This window comes from Platalea leucorodia (genome assembly GCF_965183815.1).
Source record: "Platalea leucorodia genome assembly, chromosome: 7".
NCBI classification, from domain to species: domain Eukaryota; kingdom Metazoa; phylum Chordata; class Aves; order Pelecaniformes; family Threskiornithidae; genus Platalea; species Platalea leucorodia.
The window spans coordinates 28,108,461-28,133,247 of record NC_138829.1 but is presented as its reverse complement, the minus strand read 5'-3'; the positions used below and the strand labels follow the sequence as shown (position 1 = coordinate 28,133,247).

The following is a 24,787-nucleotide window of genomic DNA, read 5'->3' as shown; positions in this document are numbered from 1 at the left end:
TAGATGTAATCAACCCCCCTCATACAAGAGAAGGATCTGGAAGAGTATGTTGGCAAAATCTTCAAACCACATTAAGCACTAATTTGAAAGTATGTTTGAAAGGAAGAAAGCACTGCATCTAATACCAGTTTATTTGTGTAACAACAACTAGAAACTGAACTTGCTAGACATATTTTGAAAGATGGAAACAATTAAAATACATTAGTGATCTAAACAGGCACTGTATTTTAAAAGAAAAGAACTTTAAACAATCAAGGTTACACATATCCACATTTTGTTGACTAATCCTCACCTTCCCTTGATCTGCTAATATCCAGTACTTATATTACATGGAAACATTGCATCTGTGCTTACAGAAATTCACAAGAGCTAAGTCTGCACGAATACATTTGCCTGTGGAAAGAGTGATATATTCTCATGAGAAAAACCACATCAGCTGCAGGATGGCAATTGTTCTGCCTCCAACATTAAAAACTGTGACCCTTCTACGCAAACAACAACTTACTGCTCCAAACACAGAATGGCCAGGCCGCACCATATCATCAGTGTAACCACCAAATAGTTCATTTCACTAGTAAATCCAAATGGACAAAGTACTCTGAGAGAACATGTTACTCATGTCTTCCTCCTCGTTAGTAATATCTTGACCAGAAGGGTCAAGGACTCAGTATGGGAGCAGGCTTCACAAGGAGATGAATAATGAAATATTATTTTAAATAAAGTAGTTTTAAATATTTAAGTTCAAATAAATCTTAAATTAGGGATTAACATAACCTGCACTGTTTGCAGTCATGTTTGAAATGCAGTACTTCAGAGGAGACAACTCCTCCTTCAAAACAAGATCAAGTCATTCCAAAGCCCAAGCATGAACTGTTAAAAATAGAGACATTTTTAGATACTGACTTTTGACCTGCTGCAGTCTTACCAGGCCATCAGACACACATAAGCTTCAGAAAACGCTGGCACACATCTTCATAACATGATACTTCCTCTCCTTTTTTTGCATGCTTTGATGAGCAGCAAAATTGTTAGCATTTATAAGCATCATCATTAGCATAACATTAGCACACAGTGAAACGAAGAGTTCATGCCCACAAGCTACTGTTTCTAATCTTCTGAAAACACAGGCATCACTACAGTGGTTATGGTTGCTTTTAGTCTTGAGGATTTTATGTGCAGCAGAAACTTGGCTATAGAGAAGGATGATACAGAGTTGGAGATTTCCTGATTCATTGTTGATCTCTTTGTTTTACATGAGGCATGGTTCCAAACATTACCTTTGGTGGGAAATAATTTTTAATTACGTAAACTATATAAATGTTTCAAGAGGCCATGTTAACTAATACTTAGAAAAAAAACCAAAACCAGAAAACACCAAGGGCATAATCAGTGCATATCAATCACTACTTTAGAGACACAAGAAAAGAAAAAAAATCAATATATCAGAATTTCCAAATAAGGTACAATATTTGCAGCTAATATACAAGAATTCAAAATAAATAAAAAAATAAAAACAAACAACAAAAAAAAGGCAATGCTTCCCTAGTACTAGAGTACTTGAATTTTAGGAACAAAATGGTGGTAATTACTCCATGAAACAGCTGCATCATTCATTAAAAAAGGTTAATAGTAAAACACTGAAGACAAAGAATAATAATCTACTTGATAACTCCAAAATGTAGTGAGTCTACAGTGAGTAGACAGATTTCAAACACACACAAATGGTGCCATCACACTATATTCTATAATATTTATGTTTTAATAGTGATACACCTCGCTCTGTGTGGTCTGGAGCCAGTTTACAGGAAATTCCTGCTTCAGAGGAAGAGAAAGTAAAGTAGTGAAATAGGACTTCGACAGGTGACAGAGAATCAGTACTAGAAAATATGAATGATGTCACCTTTTAAATATCCATTTAAGGAACAAACTTTAGACAGATCTATAGTTGTAAATACAATCACAGCCATTAGAGAAACAAGTAGACAGAATACACAGAACACAAATGTATCATACTTGTCCTCTCTTCCAACCCTGTTTCACTTATTTTTGTGATGGCTATTCAAATGCCTTAAGTATCAAAGTCTTCAGTTGTAGGATAAAATAGGTAAGATCTAGCAGTAATACAAGCCCTACTATGTATTTATTAAAGGTTATGCTCTTAAGACTACCACTGTTGATGTGAGTTTCAAGAGGAATGAAGAACTAAAAATGCATACACCACTAATATACAGTATATTATTCTTTCATACTATATATGCCTTCATATTTCCCCAAATATTTATATCTACTTATGATTTAATAGGTGCTCAAAGTTACAAGGTTGCCACTGAATTCTAATAGCTGTGTGAGTCACTAGGATGTAGTTTATTGACAGACGCATATTCTTGTTCAGAGTTGGACGAATAAAAGTGTACAGTGAAACCATCCAACTGTAAAAGTGTTATTGGAGAGGGGAGGAAAACAACTTAAGGAGGAAAACTAAAGGGTTAAAAGTAAAAGCATCTCAGAATAAAAAAAGATATCTGTCATCTGCGAGGCTGTGTTAGTACAAGATTCAAGAAGTATTTGCTTATATAATTAACATCATAATATGAAAACAAGAAAGTGAAGACACAAGTAGTCAGTGAAGCTTAGATCTTCAAACTCCAGTGTGTAAGTAGACGCTGTGCAAGGTGACGGTATCCAAGTGGGCACTGCGTCTGCAGGTGCAGGACCACCAAGGTCAGCATCTGGCTGCTTTCCAAACACAAGGCCAAAGTTCCAGGTGTTCAGAGGCACTGCTCCGACTCCACCAAGAACACATTTACGCTAAAAGTCTTCCAAACACAGAACTGGGGGTTTATTGAAGCAAGGGAATTTGTGCCCAGACACCTATAACATTAGTGACAATGTCTGAAAGTAATATTATAGTTTCTGAGTGTTTATAAAATTTTCATAATTACTATGAAAGCTTCTAACTTCCAGACTATGAATGGCTAAAAAGCCAATTTTCTTCCATTTTAATCTAGAACTAACACAGGCAATATTCTATGTGAAAAAGTTACTCTTAATTTAACTATTTTTCTATCAAGTGTTATATAATAGAACTTTTCAACTAATACCATACTTTCCTGCGGCACCTACAGACTGATCTTTAACTACTTCCAGTAGCTTTTTAATTTCAGTATTTTTGTCATAAGATGTAGTTATCTTCCTGTAGAAAAGAGTGGACATTGCAAACCTCCCAGCATAGTTAGGCATCTGTTTGCACACATGAGCTCAGCAACAACCCAGCAGCCTGAGTGTCCTAGTAAGCAATTTGCTTTTGTCTCCAAACAAGACAGCAGAGAAGCACAACACTGCCATCTCCACCTTAAATGCTGAAGTACAAGTATCGCACACAAAAAGATTACAAAATACAGCAAGCAAGAACATATGTAAAGGCTTCTAAAACTTTTACAAGCAATTTAAAAGAAATACTGTCAGGCAGAAAAATTAAGTTTAACCCACCACAGTGTTGTACCAGAAAAACATTAAAATGAACACCCTTGGAGCCTAGAGGGAATAGAGCAAGTGAGCTGAAAATGCAAATTCCCCTCACATTTCCAGCCTCAGCCCCTGCCCTCAAGTGACCGGCATCAGAAAGGCAGAAGACATACTTGAAAGTGTTTCTATGCCTTGGTTTACCCGTCAGTGTTCCAGATTAATACAAACTGTGATGGTTTTTCTAGTGATGGGCTTACGCACCGGGAAGCAGACCACTAGTGACTCAACTGCCATAGCCGCAATTTGCTGTTTTTTTCCATACATACAGTCAAGGGAGTTATACACTGAGCAAAGTGCAATACGAAGCTCGAAATACATTCCCCAGACCCTAAACTCAATTTAGTATTAGTTTATGTTCATCAGTGTACCAGTAGCACAAAGAAGATTTTATTAAGCTCTTTCTTAAAGAGCAGAGTGGAACCTTCCTTCCTTCTTAATCCTCACACAAAGCTGAGCAAAGTCCTTTTTCCTGGTGTGGATTATTTGAATATGTATCTTCCATTAATGGTATTTGTTAAAGCTTCAGGTTACCTGAGAAGCAGGTCCTACAAGGGAAAATATGGAAGGTGACAAACAGCTTCATTAGCTACCACAATAGAGCAAGCAAATTAAATTGCTGATGTCTGTTAAGCTTTGGGTGAAGTTCAGAAGCAGAAGTCTTCTTGGCACTCACTGCAGCCTGATAACACAGGTAAGCAATCCAACAAGCCAGCTGCTACCAGAACCATTACCTGCTTTTCCTCCACAGACTGGGAATTCCTGCCAGCTCCCCCAGTTCAGGCAAATAAACTGACAGAAAATTAACCCTACCAAAAGCAATTAGGTTTCTGTCACTTAAGCTCCTTGGATCAGTTCCCTAAAAGGTGAGCATCATTTCAAAGAGTTTGCTAACATAATAAGAACAGGCATAGATAAATAGCACCGCCTCTCTTCTTAAGTCAATGAGGAACATTGCAACAGAAGAATATATCAACTTAAATGCACTCAGAATTTGTGCAAGTTTTAACCCAGATAGTGACACAAAAGCCACTGAGGTGAAAGCAACAAGTTAAATGAGAAAAGCACTCTCACAGGTAGCCTTTGGCTAAAGAAACAGGGCTTGCACAAGCAACTTTATCCCTATCAATAACACAAGCTAATTGTAAAAGCAAATAGCAAATGGAAAAAATATGAAATATCAGACTGACAAGCACCCTTTCTGGCGTTTTAGTTCTGCAAAGCATTGGTATAGAATAAGACAGCACACAGGACTACCCCAACCAAGGAACAGTTTGGACAGGAAACTTCCAGGGAACAAGGAAGTTCAACATACAGAAAGTTCATGCTTAGTAAATAGGGAACTTTCTTTGAGAGACAGCCTATAAAGGTTGGGAGTTTATTGCTTTAGGCATCAGGATGAACTGAGTGGATATATTTACTTGCTACAACAGGTGAGGAAAAAAGCTCAGGGCCTTCATTTATTTACCTAGTTTGTAGATATGAAAAAAAGGAATATTTAAAATACATACAAGAGAAGAGACTTTGGAGGAAATCATTGATGCCAAATATCTTCCTCATCAGCAAGTTTGGTACCAGCAGGGTTCTGGCAAGAACACACAGGAAAACAGAGCACACAATTGTATACAATCAGTGCATCCTGCCATTTAGGTCCTGCTTGGCACAGAAAATGGTTTAGAAAAATACCTTAATCACCTGATGTTCTACATACAAACCATGACCAGGGGTTTAGAAAAAGCTAGAGTTGCTGAGCAGAAGCAAAGCAAAACAACTGGAATTTCCACTGAATGGAAACAGACCTGGATGAGATGTTAGCACTATCAGATCACTGCCAACATACATCCTTCAACAAATGAGGGAGAAACACAAATATGTGCTGGGCACTGAACAATGGAAGGAAACTTGTGCTCAATCCAGCCCCAGAAGACAGAGTTCAGCCTCCAGCTCAAAGCCAACCAAAGATGACCAATACATATGGGATGCAAATCTCAACAGAAAATAGGAGAAATTGAACAAGTCCCAGCTATGACTGAAAGCATAACTGAGATGTCCATAGAAGCTTCTAAAGCAAATACTGACATTCCTCTTGTATCACAGTTTCAAAGTCTAAACTAGGAAGTCAAGACGAAACAGCAATGCTGTTAGATAAACATAAAGAGGCTCACACAGAAGACTGCTTAGGTTTTAGCTCACTTAGTACAATAACCTCAGGAGAGGGTTTTTTTAATGTCTGTGGAGTCTGTAAAAACCCTGTTCCTCGCTCAGCAAGACTACCACTGCAGACTGATTACAAATAAGAAACTATTTCCAGATATGCACCTGAGATCCTTCAGTAAAAGGCCAATGAAGCCAGGTCCAAAATACAACAGTGTCAATGTGACTTTGCATGCATAACTTGGGGTAAGGGAAGTCAAATACTAAGAATAATTTTCTTTAAGTTTGAGAATAAAAGTTCTAGAACAAAATAGGAAATAACATACATTAAGAACACTACAGCCATGAAAGGATTTATGGAAAAAGATGCCAGTAGTACATCAGAATAGCTCTCCTCCTTCCCTGCAAAGGTTTAAATTTGTTGGATGGAAAACGGTTTTATACAAGACTCGAGGGTTATCAGTTTTCCAAGAGATTTATGGTGCTCTTCTGTGCACCATACAGCTATTATCACTAAACACAATACATCTGATCCAGGACACCCTGACAACAGGTTGCACATTTTAGAAGTACAAATTCAGAGCTGGCTAGATTTTTCAGGTATGAGCTCTGCAGCCTGTTACAGAAATCTTTTTTCCACCACAAACTGAGAATGTAAACTATAGCTAATTAATTATATTTCTGTCACCACAAAAGCCATTTCCTACAGGAATTTTTTTAAATTGTAGCAAATTTTCCAACATTTTAGCCTAATGTCCAAATGCAGGTGGGGATATCAATTCTGCAAGATTTCATAGAGACATAACTTAATAGATTGTCTCAGATTTACAAGTAACTTTTAAAAAAATAGCATTTCTAATAGAGTTAGAATCAGTAACTTAGCTGAGATGGGATCTTTGGTGGTCATCCGGTCCAACCTCTTCTCAAAGGTGGACCACCTTCATCTAGACTAGTCAAGGCTCTGTCCAGTCCATTAATTACTCTTTCTGTATTTTATAACATTCTGGAGAAGACTGAAGCTTTCAACTTACATACGAATTATATATTGTTCATCCTTAATTGCTGTGATTAGCCTCCATTCTGCAATAGTTACCACAAAGTAATTTTTTGTGATAAAGTTTAGATTTTTGAATTTAATATTTATCAGGTTATTTAAAAATACTCATTTAGCAAAGTAAAATTTTGAACCACCTTGGTATAAAGTGAATACTGTTCCAGTTTAAAACTTTTTTTCCTATTAGCAGCATGTGACAACGATCTTTTAAAGCTTTTGTTTAAAAATAAGGCAAAATAATTTCCTCCAGTATCATTATAGCTTTTTTATTCAGTATGGCTTTGAATTAATCGACGTATTTTAGTCAAGCAAAGCTTCCAGAGTTGCTGGGATAGGAACCCTTTACCAGTCTATCCTACCAGATAGGAGCTTACTTTACTAGTCCCCATTTTATTCCTGTGGACTTTGGTGAGTTGTAATTAAAAATAAGGCCTGTTTTATTCAAATACTTGATACATGCTTTTAGGCACCCAATTTTAGACATTCAAAATAGAAAAAAAAATTAAAGTTATTTGCCTACATACTTTAGGGACATCAGCCTAGACACTGCAATGCTTAGAAAGTTGCTGCCCGACTTCAACTGGACACTTCAGAGCACCCAAGCCAGCAGCCAGTGAAATAATTCAACAACAGGTCAGTTCCTGTATACATACAGGGAGCAGCCACCTAGAGCTAGGAGTGAGTATGTTGACATGCTGAACACCACAGGATACCTGATGCAGAGGTAGTACAGTTCAGAAGAGATTCAGGGAAAGAGTAACTTCCACTGATTTCAGTGGAATTGAGATACTGATTAGTTTCACTGTTCAGGCACCTCCAGTTCCCCTAGAACTGAGGAATGAGAGTTCACCTGAAAGTACACATGAAAAGTTAATGTGTCAGGGCCCAGAAAGCAAAACCAGTTAAGCCTAAGGTTGCCCTCAGCTGAAAAAATTACATCCGTTATTTCACTTCTCAGAAGACTTGACTGACCACCAGAGCCACTGCATATACAGTTACTCTCTCCCATGTTTGATCTGTACGACTACGCAAAAAAATGATTGCATGATTCGAAGATCTAGAAAGAGAGCAAGAATGAACCCAGTTTTGCAGCCTGGTGAAAAAACACTCTTGCAAAAGAGGATTTTCTTGCTTTCTTCGTTTCCTGGGCTACAAGCTAAGCCAAGGAGGGTCCCAGTTCTTTCACTGGTCTCATGAATCTCCTGGGTCTGTTCCGAATTGTTTGATATGCCAGAGGCACACAGTTTTTGCTTAAGCAGAATGCAGACAGTCTAAATCTCGCCCATAGTCAAAACTATTTATACTACAAACTTGAATACTGAAAGGTTTACAAAACAATTAGCAAACATATAAAATATGTCCAAGTTTTACAAACAGTTCAACCATCATACAAAATGTAATACAGTGATTTATTCCTCTGAATTTAATTTCCTAACCATAGAGTATGTAGTCAAAATACAGACAAAGCAAGCTATCCCTAATTCCAGTTGCACTAGATAAGGTTCCAGCCCTATTGATGTCCCACTGAAAAGGGGATTTATAGAACACTGACTCTCAAAGTTTTTCAGTTCTTCACAAGTTTTACAATTAAGGTTCTAGGTACAATTATAAAGATTAATTAAAGTGTAGGAAACAAAGATTAAGACTGAAGAGAAATAGACCAGTTTAAGACTGAGCTGGTAACAATTGTGACACCATCTCTACTTGACTGCAGTGGTTTTCCCTGAAGGATGCTACCCCCATTCAGCACACAGAATGCATACAGCTCAGTGAGTAAGAGAGTAGCATTTCATCTTTAGGGTCCCCTCTACTTCTAAAAATAGTTGGAAAATGCACAGATAAGGAAACAAAGGACTATAGGCAAGGAGAAAAATTAAAAAACAAAACAAAACACAACAAAACAAGTCACAATTAAGGCAGTTAAAACCATCTTTTCCTCCTCCCTCCCAGGATTATGTCCCTGCTTCTCTATATGTTGCATAAAACATTCATAGCATCCCAGTAAACATGTCTACTTTACTTGCAGGTGTCTATCTTGAGGCACCAGGAAGGACCAATCACTCCTGCAAATCTCAGCACACCAACTCTAGTCTTCAGTGAAAATACTCAACTAGCATAAGGAGATTCATGCATAATCAAGAAAAAAAAAAAAATAGTCAAATGTTGTATAGGTAAGTGATAACATATTACATGAGAATAGAATGAGTATTTAAATAGAAAACCATTACTCTTTCCATTCACTGAAGAAAGTATACATTGATACAGAGAAAAAGGAAAAGGCTATCATATAATGAAAGGTAAGATCATACTACACAAGCATAAGAGTTGTTGCCCAAGTTACTTCAGCCCAATTCCAAGCATTCACTCTAGGGCTGCAAGTCTAAGCAAATTACTGGTCCAATTAAAAGTGCTATGTGTCAACTGATCAATATCCTTGCAACACTTTTAAAGAACATTTCTGAATGTAGAACGTCTTTGTGTGTAGACAATATCTAACCACAACACTGTAAAACTGCTTTATCAGCAAAAATTTTAGAAGTTCATTCTACAGTGCCCCTTTTCTTCATACCAACAATTTTGACAAGTGACATTTTTAGTGGATGCTTAAGGGCTATCTGCTCCAATTTTGTGACCACTTTTTCCTTCTCAGAAGTCTTCAGAAGATACTTGTGTTTATATACACTTTAGTTTTTAAATCAACTTATTTTTCCCTATTCATTCTCAAATACTGCTTTTTCTTAGAGTTTGTACAATACTTCTGTTTATTTCTTAGCTGCCAGAAATACTTGAATTTCAGGTAAGTACAATGTTACAGAAAAAGTGATATCAAATGTTAAAGTTCAATACAGGGTAGATTATATATTTTACAGATTTTCCAGATCTATAAATATAGATTGAATTCCTATGCATACAAATATAGAAAAGGAGTCCCATTTATATACCACTTCAAGAAGGAGTCACATTTTCTTTTAGTTCTTGTGTGAATTACCAGATGTCATCTTATTTTTATGCAAAACTGTTAATTTTCATTAATTTTTAGAAGAATCTTTTCCATTTATTTTCCAGAGTTATAAGCCAAATCCCAAATCTTGATTCAGGAAGAAAAACTTAAAAAAAAAATAATTTCTGCTTACAGTAAATGGCATCACATAGGTACCACACATTCATTCACTAAGTTTTGATTAGATCCATGCTGTGCAGAACAGTTATTGCTCATGCCTAATATACATTTGTCTATCAACATTCACCTAGTAGCAACAAGCCCAAGGAGAACAAGACAGAATGAAAGCTCCTTTTTCAGGAACAGGATGAGATCTCCTCCTTTCTCTCCTCCTACTTAGTCAAGCAGAGATACGACTTTTATGCCAGTCTTGACCCAATATCCACTCTTACATGAAAGAAGAGGCTCCAAACACTGCAAAGCAATTAAAATTTTTTCCAGGAGAGGGCTACTCCTGTTCTAACCCAGACCTCAATGAGATTATTGAAAAATGCTGCGTCTGCTGCCTAAACCTTTACAAGGTCCGCTCAGCACAAAACACATTTCCAGCTCTGCTGGCTACACCAACCTTCTTCATCACGAATGACAGAAAACAATAAAAAATGTTGTCCCACAGAAACGTTCACATAAGATCTGGGCAAAGGGTATTTTGCAGTCCCAGTACCAAGCATGTGATCAATGTTTTAGTGCAACCTTCGCATCAGCCTACAAAGAAAAGTATTCTGCGAGTAAAGTAGTAATTGGGAAAAAAGATATTTAGCAGTGACAAGAATAGCTATATGTCTATTAGTATAATACTTCAGTTACAATTACACATGGCAGAATTCCAGCAACTCAGTAACTAATTTATCTAACGAAACACATTAAAAGCTAATGTTGCCTATATAAACTTCAAAAGACTGAAGAGACTTATTTTTTATCTGTCAATCAATGCATTTTCAACAGGCCAATTTTGATAATTATGACTTGATGAAATATTGAAGACTTTTTCCAAAATGTTGTTCACTGTCACATACGAAAACATCATAGCCATCCACACTATGACATTAACTGCAGCTTGAGAGAAACTATTACTTGTTCAAAACCAGAAAGTAGTAAAAATACTAGCTACTGTTATGTCCTATTATGCAGTCTTCAACTGATACTACATTTTAAGTTCTACCATAGTCTTTAACAAGTTTTGGGGGAAGGTATAAATGACATGGTAAATTTGCTTTTGAATTCAAGGAACTTTTAAAGAAGTCTGTTTCTCATTTAGCTCTCCGACAAGAAACAATATTTTCATTTGTAAACATACTGTTTCAGAATCAGACATTTTGTGCTTTTGAGGGTCCCGTGAACTAAAAATCTACTAAACCCTAATAACTTATTTTAAAAATAAGCAGTACCTTTTCAACATAAATCTTTCAATACTTTCTGCACCCCTCCACAATCTAACGTATAAGGAAAGATTTTAAGGAAAATTTAATCTAATGTCCAAATATAACTTTACTTTAAACATAAGGTCATATAAACATCTGTCTCCAATATATCCCTAGGGATTTAAATTAAAAGTCTGCTAAACATGTACAATCATTTTGAAAATAAATAACAGAACAAATTTAGTCTTGATTATGATTATCATGCTCTTTAAAAGGAAACATTTATTCTAATAAGAAAAGTCTGAACTAATTTAAACTTTATGAACATTAACTTAGAAGAGTTTCATACTCTAAGACATTTCTTTCCATTTAGTCTAGCCTCTAACAATATTGATTGTTTTATATTTGCAGAAAGCCCATATGCTTTTTTCCTCCCTTTTAGAAATGTCTAATCAATAAAGCTGTATTTCTTATCATATTAAAAGGTATAATTTGCCGAAAGGAGAAAAGTTTGCCAACAAATCAGCAGAAGAGATTGATTTGTTTCCTTTTTGTCATCTAGGATAGCCATCATCATACTTCACAGTAAGGAAGAATATGCCAGACAAAGCATATTGCATCTTGAGACTTATTTTCTTCACTACTTATAAAAACACAGGGCTGTTTTAAGCAAGGACTGTCTCATTACCCAGTCAGCATTACAGTTTTGCTATGTAAAATTTTTACTAACAGGTATAATGAATAAGTGGCAGCCATGTCTCCTGTGCTTAATTCAACAGCCCCAATCCCATTCAGAATCCTAACCCCCTTTAGGAGAAGAGAATGAAGCTCTCATCCATACAACACAATACTTTCTTAAAAGTCTCCTTGCTTTGGCTCTATAACCACAGACTTGGAAATGAGTAAAGAACAGGACTATCAGGACTCTCAAAGCTCTCAGATTCTTCCAGAAGTCTTTTCTTCTCAGAATACTGCCAATTCCTTTACATAAGCACTCTTTTTGATGAGGAACTGTTCCAAGGGTGAACTAGTACACCAATCTAAAGACAAAGGAGGCTACCAAGGATATGATCACAGAAGCACCTAAAAAGGGTGCTGGACACAATGTTTAGAATGTGCAGCATGAACAAGGCAAACACTCTTGTTCGCACTATTATGCAATTCTGACAAAACTAGGGTGTATATGCTCTTACAAGATCGTGCTGACACTTGTCAGCATCTATAATAAGGCAGTGTGTGGGAAAACAAATTCTTCTAACACCCTATAAGCAGCTGGATGCTTTGTTTTCTACTTGTTGCCACGAGGTTATGTTAAGCGCATTTGTACACACCATCACATGCAAGGCAGCTTTGCAAGCCTGCCTGTAGAGAAGATATATATATAACCAACCTAAAAAAGGCTACTCTATCATCGCCAACCTCAAGCATTCACAACCTCATGGCTCATATCCTAAATTCATGAAAAAAACATGAGAACCGTCTTTAAAGTTTTGTTTGGGTTTCAGGTTAAAGCCTCTACAGTTCATCATTACAAGCTTTAATGCTGCACTGAGCATAAGATTTTTTTTTTTAAATTCAAGTTTTAATCAAACTTTCAAGTTTGAAACTAAATCATGTAGCTCCACAAGCTGGAAGAGACATCAAATATCGCAAAACCCATAATAAAGAGTTAAATTTGGTTTCTGTGTCTACGATTATGGTAGTTAGAACCATCATTTGCGGGTTTTTTTGTTTGTTTTTTTTTACCATGCCCTTCATGTTTTACCAAGTTCAGTATGCTATTTGGAGTCAGCTGAAAAAACAAAGTTGGGCAATATTTACTATACGTTCAAAATATTACTAATTTTGAAAATCAAGCCTCTAACTAAATATTAAGAAATAAGTGTTGGTAATAGAAAAATAAGTAAACTTAACTCTATTGCAAAAACATTCAGAGTTAGCTCTAAGAGGAAGTGAAATAAATAGTGTAAAGAATTTTCTCAAACTGAAAGTACTACTAAGACTCTCCTTTTGCTTTTGGAGTGTTGCTGTTTGGGGACACCAGCCACGCATCAGCACACTTCAGTATAATAAAAACAGCAAAAAGCCCAGGAAACAAGGATAACACCCTGAACTGGGAAATGATCCATTGACCAAAGGCTGAAAGATGACCCATAAACTATGTTTCCTGCCAAAAATTGGCAGATTGAAAAGGATCCAGAGGAAAAACAAAAGCAGCTGTTAACAATGTAGTTCAATGACTGGAAAGCAGATCTAAAGGCCAATTATTCCTATGATTCCTTCCCTGCTGTATGGGTGAGACTTCTCAACAATATTCAGACTTTCTCAGATATAACCGTATTTTCTCATCAGAAAATCACCACTATAGATGATCGAAGCCTTAGATGTTTCAGATGTTGGTGAAATTATATCTAGTTGTGATGAGCCCCCAGGACAAGACACACTGCAGGAAAAACAGCAGGTACTTATCCTGCAACTATATTCAACGTTCAATACAACCAAAGCAGTTGACCTGTACTACAGACTATCAGTACAGAAACTACTATTTTATAATGACTGATGTTTAACACCTCCGTATACTAATGATAATTAGGCATCAGAGAGTGAGATTATAAAAACAGTACTGATTTATCTGCCAACAGGACCAGTGATGGTTTCCACAGGCAGCAAATGCCAATTCATCTCAGAGGGGAAAAAGTTAATGATGTATTTTCAACTCCAGTTGAAGCACAACAGATTTAAGGTCTTTATTATCAAGATGCCGATACTTGAAAATACTTAGAGGCATCCCTATAATGGAACTATTGTCAGTTCTCTCCATTCATTGCAATATTGATTTTTCAAGACTTCCAGGTTCTAGAAGTCACATCACTATCTGAAAAGGTAGGGGGGTTTTCCTACTTGTCTTTAGCTCTTTTAGCACTTCTAATTCATACCAACCCTAATCATAATACTTAGGCCAGTCTGAGGAGTTTATGTTAATGTACCGATTTTTCAGAGAGAGTTTCCACAGAGTCAATCTTCTAACAGATGAGTTCTTCCAGTCACAGTGGTATGATTTTGAGTGTCTTACATCTTGCTAGCTTGAAATAGAAAGGTAACAAGCATAAGAAAGAATGTTTACAAGTGTAAGATGGACATCCAAAGTAATGTCACAGAAACTGAGCTACAGTTAAGGGAAAATTCTTAATATCATCACTTAACAGACAAAAATCCCAGATTTTCTGCACAGAAATAACTAGAATCAGTTTTCATTTTCCTTTCTAGAACACTGCCACAGAAACACATATCTTGCTATCAAAAGGCATGCTTTGTTTCGATATATTAGAATTTTATTCTTACTACATAATTAGCCTGTGCGTTATGACAATTTAATATGGATTTGAACATGAATATCGGTCACTAAGCACAACTGATGTAACAATAAACACAGTAATGAAAAATTGTTCTTTACCCCAATATAGTCTCAAAAAGTTGTACAACTCCTCAGAACCGTCCCTGCAGACAAAACATTTTTTGCCTATAAGCTTTACAACAGGCATGCTCCAGTATCAATTATTTTGACTACTTATTTGCTTTTAAATGTATAATACATACTATTCTATAATATTCTTTAATGTGGAAATCTGACAACAAAATATTTAGAATTGCAACAAAATATGTTCTGAAGTAGTACATATCTTTAAGCTTTTATGCTTTGCTGTAGGTCTCATTCCTGCCAATACATGAAAAGTTAACATGGGCTTACAGCAGCCTGTGACACAGCAGTCTTCACTTTGTCTATAGATAGGCATTGAGAGTTTGAAGAGATTTCTGCAATATCACATAAAATCTATGGTAAAATTAAAATAATCAAGATGCAAATTCCTCACTGTGGAAATCAGTAGCTAGTTGTACATTGATTCCACTGGGCCAGAAGTTTATCCCAAATTTTCTGATTTATACGTGGTATGTTAGCCTTAGCACTATCTTTTGACCTTTACCAGTGATATATCACTGTTTACAATTTTTGCAGTTGATTCAAGGGAAGTCAAATTCAGTGCCACTGGGTTTGTAGTACACATATTAAATCAGCATTTATTGATCGTTATTTGTTTTATATCTTTAAGCTTTGCTTTCACATATTGTCATCCAAAATGACATAGGATAATCTCACCTGCAACAGCTTCAACATACATTTTTATTCATCTTCCACCCATAAGAAATACCACAGTTAGCATCTTATTGTAGGACTACACTGCCATCTTGTGGGGAGTAGAGCAAATGAGTGTAAATAACTTCATTACTCAAGTTTTTGAGGTTTAGGGGTTCGTCGTTTTGACAGGGCTTTTGTTTGTTTGTTTGAGAAAAAAAAAACAACCTTGTTACACTAAAACCAATAGATAATGTATAAGCTTTCTCAAAACCCTCGGGCTTACTATATCTACAAAATCTTAAGGATAAGTGTCTTATTTGCACACCTATGGAGGATTCTGTGCATAAGAAGTTTTGTCCCCATTGGCTAACATGCCAGACTAAATAAAACTCAGCCAACTACTTGCTTTCCCCAGTGTTTCTCTTGGAACAAAGACAGAATGAGACTGATGAGTTTGCTGCAGGATGCTCAAACCAACAGTGAGTATCAGAGCAAGGTGACACTAGCTTACTTTAAAATTTAGCCCCCAGGTTCAAACAACAGTTTGTTATGAGCAATTTATGAGTCCACAGACCAATAAATTCTTCTTTTCAAGGTCCTAGTTTCTACAGAAAGTACTAAGCATACAACAGGTGTCATGACCTGTTAAAAGTTATGAAAAGTCTTAGTTTGTTAGTTTGTTTTTGTCACTGTTTATATAAACGTGTAAGAATTACTTCCTCATACCTCAACCACCACATAAAAGCTGCTACATTTTAAAAAACATATAGCCAGAAACACATTTAAGAGTTCCAAATGGGTGTTCACAACTTCTTAGTACACTGCAATGACCTGATCGAACAACATCAGTTGACCCTAAACACTATATACAGAGGGTTTCATTTGTTCCATTTAAATTAAAACAATATTGCAAGGATATTGTTTCTTCAAATTACTTAACTGCCTAAAAAATTATAGGAATTTTGCTAGCTGCCAGCTTTGCATATTCAGCATAGTGTATGAAAGCCCGTAAGGATTTCAGTTTCCACTAAAATTAAACAAGGTTTTCGGAAGCAACCCCACAACACTTAATTAAGGAGGATGGATACGAAGCAAATAGTCCAATCTGTCTTTCATATTCAGGGGTAATTTTTAGTATTATCAGCTCATAGAAAAGGGGAAGCTCAGAGACTGAAAAACATTACTTACAGAATTAAAGTTGAAATGCTGTAGTTAGTGGGGAGATACTGGGGAATGTTCACAAGGTAACTGCAAGTGGTTCGTTACATGGCATTCTGCATACTCTCCACTAGCTTGTCGCTGCACTGGTCTGCAGCATGGAGGTACATTCTCATGGGATAAAAACCAGGTAAAGTGATATTTTTCAAGTGCCCAGGAGACCAAAGTCAGCAGTTCAACCATACGGACTTCAAAACTAGCATCAGTTTCTGTGACCTTCCCTGGTGGCTGTTCCTTATTCCCAGCGACCCACTGAAGTCACAAACTGTCCTGAATACTGTATTCCTTCTCTGAACTGTATAATGGTGAAAGCAATAGGGGTTGCATAGACTTTGCAAAGGTATTTCACATTTTCTTTTTAGCATGTTTCGTAAAACACCGCAAGAGGTAATGGTCAAGCAGAAACAGATAGAAATCTTTCCAAGTCTTAACTTCCTGATTGTTATGTCCTCCAGATTCCTAGGAACATACTTCTGGATGTTGAGGATATCAGATATCTCCGCTTACAAACACTTAACCTTCTTTTGGCCTTCTCTTCACCTGAGGTTCTCCTCACCATATTGCCAACCAAGCAACTACCCTCCGAAGCTTTAAGTCCAACATGAGGTAGCATGCTATCAATTTCTGAGCCTAGCAGAGAAAATTGGCTTCCCTGGTAGGAGCAAGTGCATTCCCTTGGAGTACTTTAACTTGTAGGATGTTTCCTTGAAACTAATACTATTTGACTGCTTCCCACCCTTGGCTTTTTAATATAAACAGTCTTTGTTAACATCCAAAACGCCAAATACAGGCAGTGAAAGACAATGAGCACGTACTGTGGTCTTAGATAATATTTCAGCCTTAAGAGACTTCAGAAAGAGGAAGGTTTAAACACTTTAAACTATTATGGTTTCAAGTCAAGATAGTTACAAGGTCCAGCTAAGTACTTAGCTAGTTGAAATTACCTCTGAGCATTAAATGATTACTTTAGTAACATGTGAATGCCAATTGCATGGCTTAAAAGCAAGAAAAAAGCAGCTAAGAAAACATAGAACATTTATTCTAACTTTAATTCCCAGAAAAATGTCGGCAAAATAATCAAAACAAATTAGTTAAACACCTGGGGGGAAAAGAGGGAGAATTAGCCAATTTTCCTGCTGTTTAAAATGCTTCCTGTACATCTATCACACTCCCTCTCCCATTCATAAAGACCAAATAACCTAAGGTGTTTCACACGGTATGCTGGCTAGCAGACCTTGTAATGATGTTTGTCTGCATAATGCCCCTAGTGATAGGAAGACCAAACACTGGTTTTAATACTATATTTGCATCCGATAGTCTTACTCTGACGATTGGCTTTCCTGCTCATAGATCTGGTTCCAAGGAGTTGCTGCCATCCAGGATAATCAACTTTGTCTACTCCTGAAATAAAACACCTCAAAAGAAAAGGTTTGGACTTTCAAAGGAGCTTAAGGGAATTAGACTCCCAAATCCTATTACATTTCTATGCAGCTGGAAACCCAACTCTTTCCCAAAATATTGAAGGCAAGAGGTCCAGACAGGCAGAAACCCTGCTGTTTCATGAAAATATGAAGAATGGGAAAAAAAGACCAGCTCCAGTTATTCTTACAAAGTAATTATTTTTTTAAAAAAGCTCATTTTATTCTGACTTTCCCATATTCATTTGGCAATAAGAGAAGGCCGATAGTTCGTGTTCATTTATGAAGTGAAATTAGGAAAAGAAACACACTGAATTACAGCAGAAAAGTACTTAAACATCAGTTCAACATTACAGATTTGAAAAACATGGCATCTTTGTATTTACCACCTACTACCTATATTAAATAAATTCTTCAAAATTTTAACTTCAAAACTAAAAATGTTTATATAGTATTTATTTGCAAGTGTATGGAAGCAAGAGAGGTGAACATGCAAACTAAATATAAATGAAATTATATTTATGTTACCTGTGGTTTTAGCTAATTGTCTCCATCTTCAGCCTTTTTTTATTAAAAAACAAAACCACACCTATACCAAGTAGCAGCATCCTAAAACCTTCAGGGTAACTATATTCAGCCACTTCCCTTCACTCAGTCAAGGGTCACCTGTGCAATTGTTAACGATGATATTTGTACTTCATCATTCAAACTGACTCAAGACTGTTACATCTTGGCAAATCGATCTGGGTATCACACAACACACTTTGCAGTATTCAATTCCTCTCTATGAGGAAAGAGATCTCCACCGACTTCGTATGCAACACTATTTATTATTTTAATTTCTGCCTTTTCCATACAGGCAGAGAAAACGAGGATTTTTTGATCCTTGTGAATTAGAGAAACAATTCTTCCTGTGACTTGAACCCTGTATTGACTGGACTTCTCAAATAGCCTTTTGAATCTAAGGAAATCAATTAGAGATTCCCAAGTTGTTCTTTTCACAGTGATTCTTACAGTTTAGAGAGTTTACTTTCTCTTTTTTTTTTTCTATAAATTCCACACATGCCTTAGTTTATTAATTAACCACTAGATAAAAGGAGTATGCCTGCAGTTCACTGTACTAGAAGGGACCAAACTTACTAACGAAGCGTCCCAATTACATTTCAATCAAAGTCCTGTTCTTCACTGTTGTCATACACCCAGGCAAGCAAACAAAACCATGTATTTTCAATTAGGCTATTAACCTCCATTCAGGAATCTGAAAGATGGGAGCAAACTGAATGCCAGCAGAAAGAACATAGGCCAAGACTGAGTAAAACTTTGTTCATATTTAAGATTGAGTTCACTGTCAGGAAGCAGAGCTTTCAATTTAAGATGAAGTCAAATAACGAGCCATGCGGAAGCAGATGTACCCCTTGCCGCAGACATGAAGTATGCATGAGATCCTGTCATGCTTGAGTTTTACAGTTCAGTTACAGCAGAGAGCCATTCAAGTTAAAGATAAACTTTGAAATGCCTTGGACAGCCAATGGTATGTTTAAATCTTTTCCTTTACAACACTGAATACTTTCATTTTTCCTTCCTTCAGCATGCCAGTATCTTCCATTTTATCAGTCCTGTAGACTAGGGGTCATGCTTGATTTCTTTGTTTCCCCTTCCCCTGTCTTTATTAAGTCCATGAACAAGTCCTGTCATCTTCCATAAAGCTTCAAAAATCCCTTTCTTCCTGTTCTGACAGCTTAGGCTTATCTCTAATCATTTTCCACTTGACCTAGCAGAATCACTTCTTATCAGATCCTTTTGCATCAGACATGCAGATGCTAAATAACCTCTCATTTTACTTATGCAGACAATATTTCTGACCCTTCAATTACACCTATTCTGCTGTGCAGTTCATACCCTGACTACCTCGCTACTTTCCTATCGTTGTTTTGACAAAGACATAAACTTACAGCACCTTCTTACAAACAGCTTCATACATTCCTTGTGCTTAACTGTATGAGTTAAGATGACCAGAGCTTTTTAAAAATCTAAACATTAGTTCACCACAATGATTTTTTTTTTTTCAGTTTCCTTCTAAATACCAGGCTGTGGTACAGGTAGCAAAGACATGCTAGGATATCTGTGACATTCACATGAGGCCAGTAAATATGACAAAGCATCTACAAGAGTCCTAATGTCCTTCTGCAGAGGCAGCCAAAAGCAATATAGGGTGTTTAAAGTGATACTGGGAAACTAAGGTCAAGCAACCAAATCCCTCACTAGGATGAAATACTAAGTACAATCTCAACAACTCATGCCCTCCATCCTTTCCTTCCTGCTCCCACCTTTTCCATGTTGGATCCACACTTGCCTGAGAAATTTAACCTTTAGACTGAAGACCTCAAAGCTACATCCTTCCTTTTCTATCTTCTCTATAAATCATGAACTAAAACACCATTGAGTTTTAAGCACCTGTCAAGCAAGTTTTCAAGTTTGAGCCATTTCCCTCTAATACCTTAGAACTCCCACTTTGAGCCGTATGCTTACCAATCCCTCTGGTACAATGTTAGTGTTGTTCAGACCTAGAGAACAGTCCTTACCGGTTTATTTCAAAATGAATGAGTAGAAATTTCTGTACAGATTTAAGGCTAGTGATGAAGCTAAGGAACCTGCCTGCCTGACAGAAGACTCAGCAAAAGGATACAAGCATCTGTGCTGGTTTTGGCTGGGATAGAGTTAATTTTCTTCATAGTAGCTAGTGTGGGGCTATGTTTTGGATTTGTGCTGGAAACAGTGTTGATAACACAGGGATGTTTTAGTTACTGCTGAGCAGTGCTTACACAGAGTCAAGGCCTTTTCTGCTTCTCACAGCACCCCACTAGTGAGGAGGCTGGGGGTGCAGAGGAAGCTGGGAGGGGACACAGCTGGGACAGCTGACCCCAACTGACCAAAGGGCTATTCCACACCATATGACGTCATGCTCAGCATATAAAGCTGGGGGAAGAAGAAGGAAGGGGGGACATTGGGTATGATGGCGTTTGCCTTTCCAAGTAACCGTTACACATGATGGAGCCCTGCTTTCCTGGAGATGGCTGAACACCTGCCTGCCCATGGGAAGTAGTGAATAAATTCCTTGTTTTGCTTTGCTTGTGTGTGCAGCTTTTTCTTTACCTATTAAACTGTCTTTATCTCAACCCACGAGATTTCTCACTTTTACTCTTCCGATTCTTTCCCCCATCCCACTAGGGGGGAGTGGGCGAGCAGCTGGGTGGTGCTTAGCTGCTGGCTGGGGTTAAGTCAGCATCTTCTAACAGTATGCCTCTGGATTAGATTCAACAGGCTTCCCATATTGTACCTTAAAAAAAAGTGTTAGGTGCAGATTAGTTTTCTCCTTGAATTGAGAATTCTCTCACCTTAACATTTATGCCTACCAGATCAGCAAATAGTTTTCATGCTGTCTTTTCCCTACACCACCCTCAAAAGACACTCATTTTCCAATTCTAGTCCTTCTGTAAAACTTTGCCTTTATCTAAATGACAATTTTCTTTCCAGTATGTTACCCAAACTGTCTGTACTTCTATGAACAAAGAGAGCCTGTAAAGAAAACAGGCAGCTGCCAGAGGATGGGAAGATACCGAGTTAGATCAATCATCTGAATCACTAATGCACAGGCCCAGTGCTATGGGCAGATAAATCCGTCATCTTGCAAAACATCTGGTGGCAAAACACCTCAGTATCCCTTCAGGTATGAAGGGCCTTCAACAAGCTAGTACAGATTAAACCTTTCCTTTCTCTCCTAAGGAAAGGGGGGGATGGTACCAAGCAGAATCTAAAAAAGCTTCAGGATTTCCAAGGCTGCAGAAGAGCTACATAAACACAGTCATACAATACACAGGAAGGGCCAGGACGGCAGACCTCTCCGCTTCTGCTGTGACATCTCTCTGTGTCAAAGCAGAAGGCTGAAAACAAAGGACATGCAGAGTCACAAGCATGAAAAGGAAGCGCTCAAATGTGTGCTGGTGGCAGGAATGCATAAAAGTGGATTTAGGGGCACCAGGGGAATTAGAGTGAATGGAGCACCAGCTCACATGCAGTGTCACGGCCACACAGTACTCACTCACAGAAGAATTTTGCTTGCTCCAAACCCGTTACATAAGACAGCAGTATTACCCTGTAGCTTTCCTCTTTCAATTAAAACATAACAAGGCAAACAGCATTTTGAGCCCAAAAGAGACACTAAAGAACACTTAAAAACACACTACATAGTTGAAATGCTAACAGGACTTATATATATACACTGAAAAAGCAGGATATTGTGTAAATACTTCCTAAGCTGCAGGCTGACATAAATATTTCACATTGGTGCTGATTTAGGGAAAACAAACTGAAATTAACCAGCAATGCTTTCATTGCTAAGCAGATGTACACAGTTTTGACGTTTGCAGTTTGCAATACAAATAACGTGATCAATTAGTAAGCCCGACATTCCTAACAGTATTAAAAAACACAGAAACACATTTCCACTATAGCCCTGCATCTGTTTCTCTATAAGGCAGCGTCGGAGAGTGCCAGAGGGAATGAGTTTGAGAAGGGGAACAACGAACAACGTTCTCTGTCTCGCATCAACGTGCCGCTCGCAGATTACTCGGGCTGGCAGTAAGCACGCTTGTACAAGTGACTGACTCGGGCCACCTCAAGCAAGGACAGGCCAACTGCCACCCGCCAGGGAAGCTGACGAGGGGACAGCGACGGCCGTTACCGTTGAAGGGGGCCCGCCTGCCACCCTTATCATCCGAGGGGCTGTAGGGTGTGTTTCGCGGAGATACACCGCGGCCCCGGGGAAGCGCCCCCTCACCCTCCCGGGGGGCCGAGCACCGTTACAGAAGTCACCGCCGCGGCCCGGCCGCGCCGCTCCCGCCCCGCGACCCCCGGGCCGCGGCTCCCCTCAGGGGCCCGCCTGCGCCGCCCGGCGGGGGAGGAGCCGCCGACGAGCCAGGCCGTTCCCCGCCGCCGCTCCTCCGCCTGAGGAGAGCGGCGAGGGGGCGGCGGCGCGGGTGCCTTCACCTCAGCTTGGCGGAGCGCCGGCGGGGGACGGGCAGACCCTCCCCGCCCAGGAGGAACGCGCCCACTTACCCGCCGAGCCTCCGGCGACGACTTGGTGAGAGGCCTCCTGAAGAAAGCCGCCGGGCTTCCGAGCCATCCTCGCCCGCGCCGCGGCGGCGAGAGGCAGCCGGTGCCTGGAGAGCGGCTGCCGAGCCGGGCCGACTCCGCGCTGGGCGGGTGGGGAAGAGCCGGGGGGAGGCGGGAGCCGCGGTTATCTGCGGGGGGGGCCGCGGCAAGGCCGGGCGGGGCGGGGGCGCGCGGGCCGGGCCCCCGCGCTGGCGGCCTTTAGTAGCCGGCGGGCAGAGGGCGGCTTCGGGCAGGGCCCGGGCGCGCCGTTGCTGGCGATCACGGCGGGGACCGGTCTCTCTGATCGCTTGAGCCGGGAAAACGGCAGCCTCTCTCTCTCTCTCTCGGGCTGAGCTGGGGCGGCCGGTGCTGGGATCGCCCTCGCTGGGGCGGGGAGGCAAGGCTTTGGCGGCCTGTCAGTGAGCTGACGGGGGGGCAGGCCCGTCACCTCCTCAGGCTTGTGCCGTTTGCTCCTCGCTTCGGGGCTGGTGCCATACAGCACAACTTGCAGTCCTGCTCCCACCGCTGCTGAGACCCAGCTAACAGCGGCAGATCCACTGGTCCGCCGCTTCCAGGAAGGGTCGGTGGTGCCGTTTGGCTCACCGGCTGTCTTTCTGAAGCATACTGTTCTAAAACCTTTAGACTTTGGTTCCAGCTCTTTGGTGTTCAAAGGACACGGGTATTTTGTCACTTGGAGAGTGGCTGTTGTGTGAGTTACACGGACCTGTTGGCCCATCTTAGTAAGCAAAACAGTGCCAGGGCATGGGCTCAAGCGCTGGGACACAGTCAGTGCCATTGCTGTCAGTCCCCAACATTGTTTTTGTCAAGGCCAAACTGTGCTTTTCCAGAAGACGCCAGGGTACAACGTGGGGAAAGCATCTGCTCATCCCCAGAGGCGGCACCGTTGAAGGGGAAGACAGTTCAGCCATATGGATGCAGAACACACAAGGATGTTTATTCTCAGGGCCAGGGAATGGGCATAGATCCTTTCTGTTTACTAGTACAGACGTAGTCTTTTTGACTTAGAGCCAGATTTAAAATGGCACTCAGGTTAATAAACTACAGCTTAAGCACTTGATCAACAACTGATTACCTAAATGTTTCTATGGATTTGGAGCCTGGAAAAGCTGGGAGCAGATGCAGCATTACAGGTGGTCTTTTACTTTCCCTGCTGTATCACTGACCCTGTTCTACTAGTCAAATCCCTAGGTTACCAACACCTAGCTGTAAACATTTTTTTCTTTGTTTCCACTTCTCCTCCTCCTCCTAACTCTGAATAGCACCGTGGTTTCTCACACTCTTCTCTGTTTCCTCCTTTTGCACATAGCCCACAGCCTCTAGTACTGCTGATTTTTCTTACCCCAAGGGAAGGCTTGTCCACTCTGAGCTTGACCTTTGCTTCTTTTCTAACAATCAGGGGTATGTACAAGCTGAAGTACATTGGTTTGGGGGAAAAAATAGAGCTACTGTTGATCTCAAGGGCACATTTATTAGAATTAAGAAGATGGATTTAAGGAAATGGCTTTTGAATAAGGTGCTAGACTGTTTAACCAGTCACATGGATAATTTGGGATTAATTTTTTTTTTTTTGCTTTCTTGCTAACAGCCCTACAGTGTTAACACAGACAAGGATATTCATTTTGAATCGGAAATCCTTCACGTTATCTTCAAAGCGATTCTGAATACTGTGTGTGATCTTGAGCATCTTGAAATAGAACTAGGAGGCTACATTTGCTGGCACCTCTTCAAAAGAGAAGGAAAAGAAAGGTAGTT

General features: G+C 39.2%; 2 protein-coding genes across 2 annotated transcripts in view; one reads left to right on the top strand and one right to left on the bottom strand.

Annotated features, from left to right (window-relative positions):
* The window catches only part of SLC25A21 (solute carrier family 25 member 21), a gene marked incomplete at its 3' end in the record, with an annotated part of 261,489 nt that extends 237,355 nt beyond the window's left edge, over positions 1-24,134 (bottom strand). The window contains exon 1 of the mRNA XM_082318280.1: positions 22,979-24,134. Within this exon, the coding sequence (XP_082174406.1) occupies positions 22,979-23,045 (67 nt within the window). The 5' untranslated portion in view covers positions 23,046-24,134. The remainder of the gene's footprint in view (positions 1-22,978) is intronic.
* Positions 22,862-24,787, top strand: part of MIPOL1 (mirror-image polydactyly 1) — a 195,020-nt gene continuing 193,094 nt past the window's right edge. The window contains exons 1-2 of the mRNA XM_082318279.1: positions 22,862-23,003; positions 24,621-24,781. The gene's annotated coding sequence lies outside the window, so the exon portion shown is untranslated. The remainder of the gene's footprint in view (positions 23,004-24,620; positions 24,782-24,787) is intronic.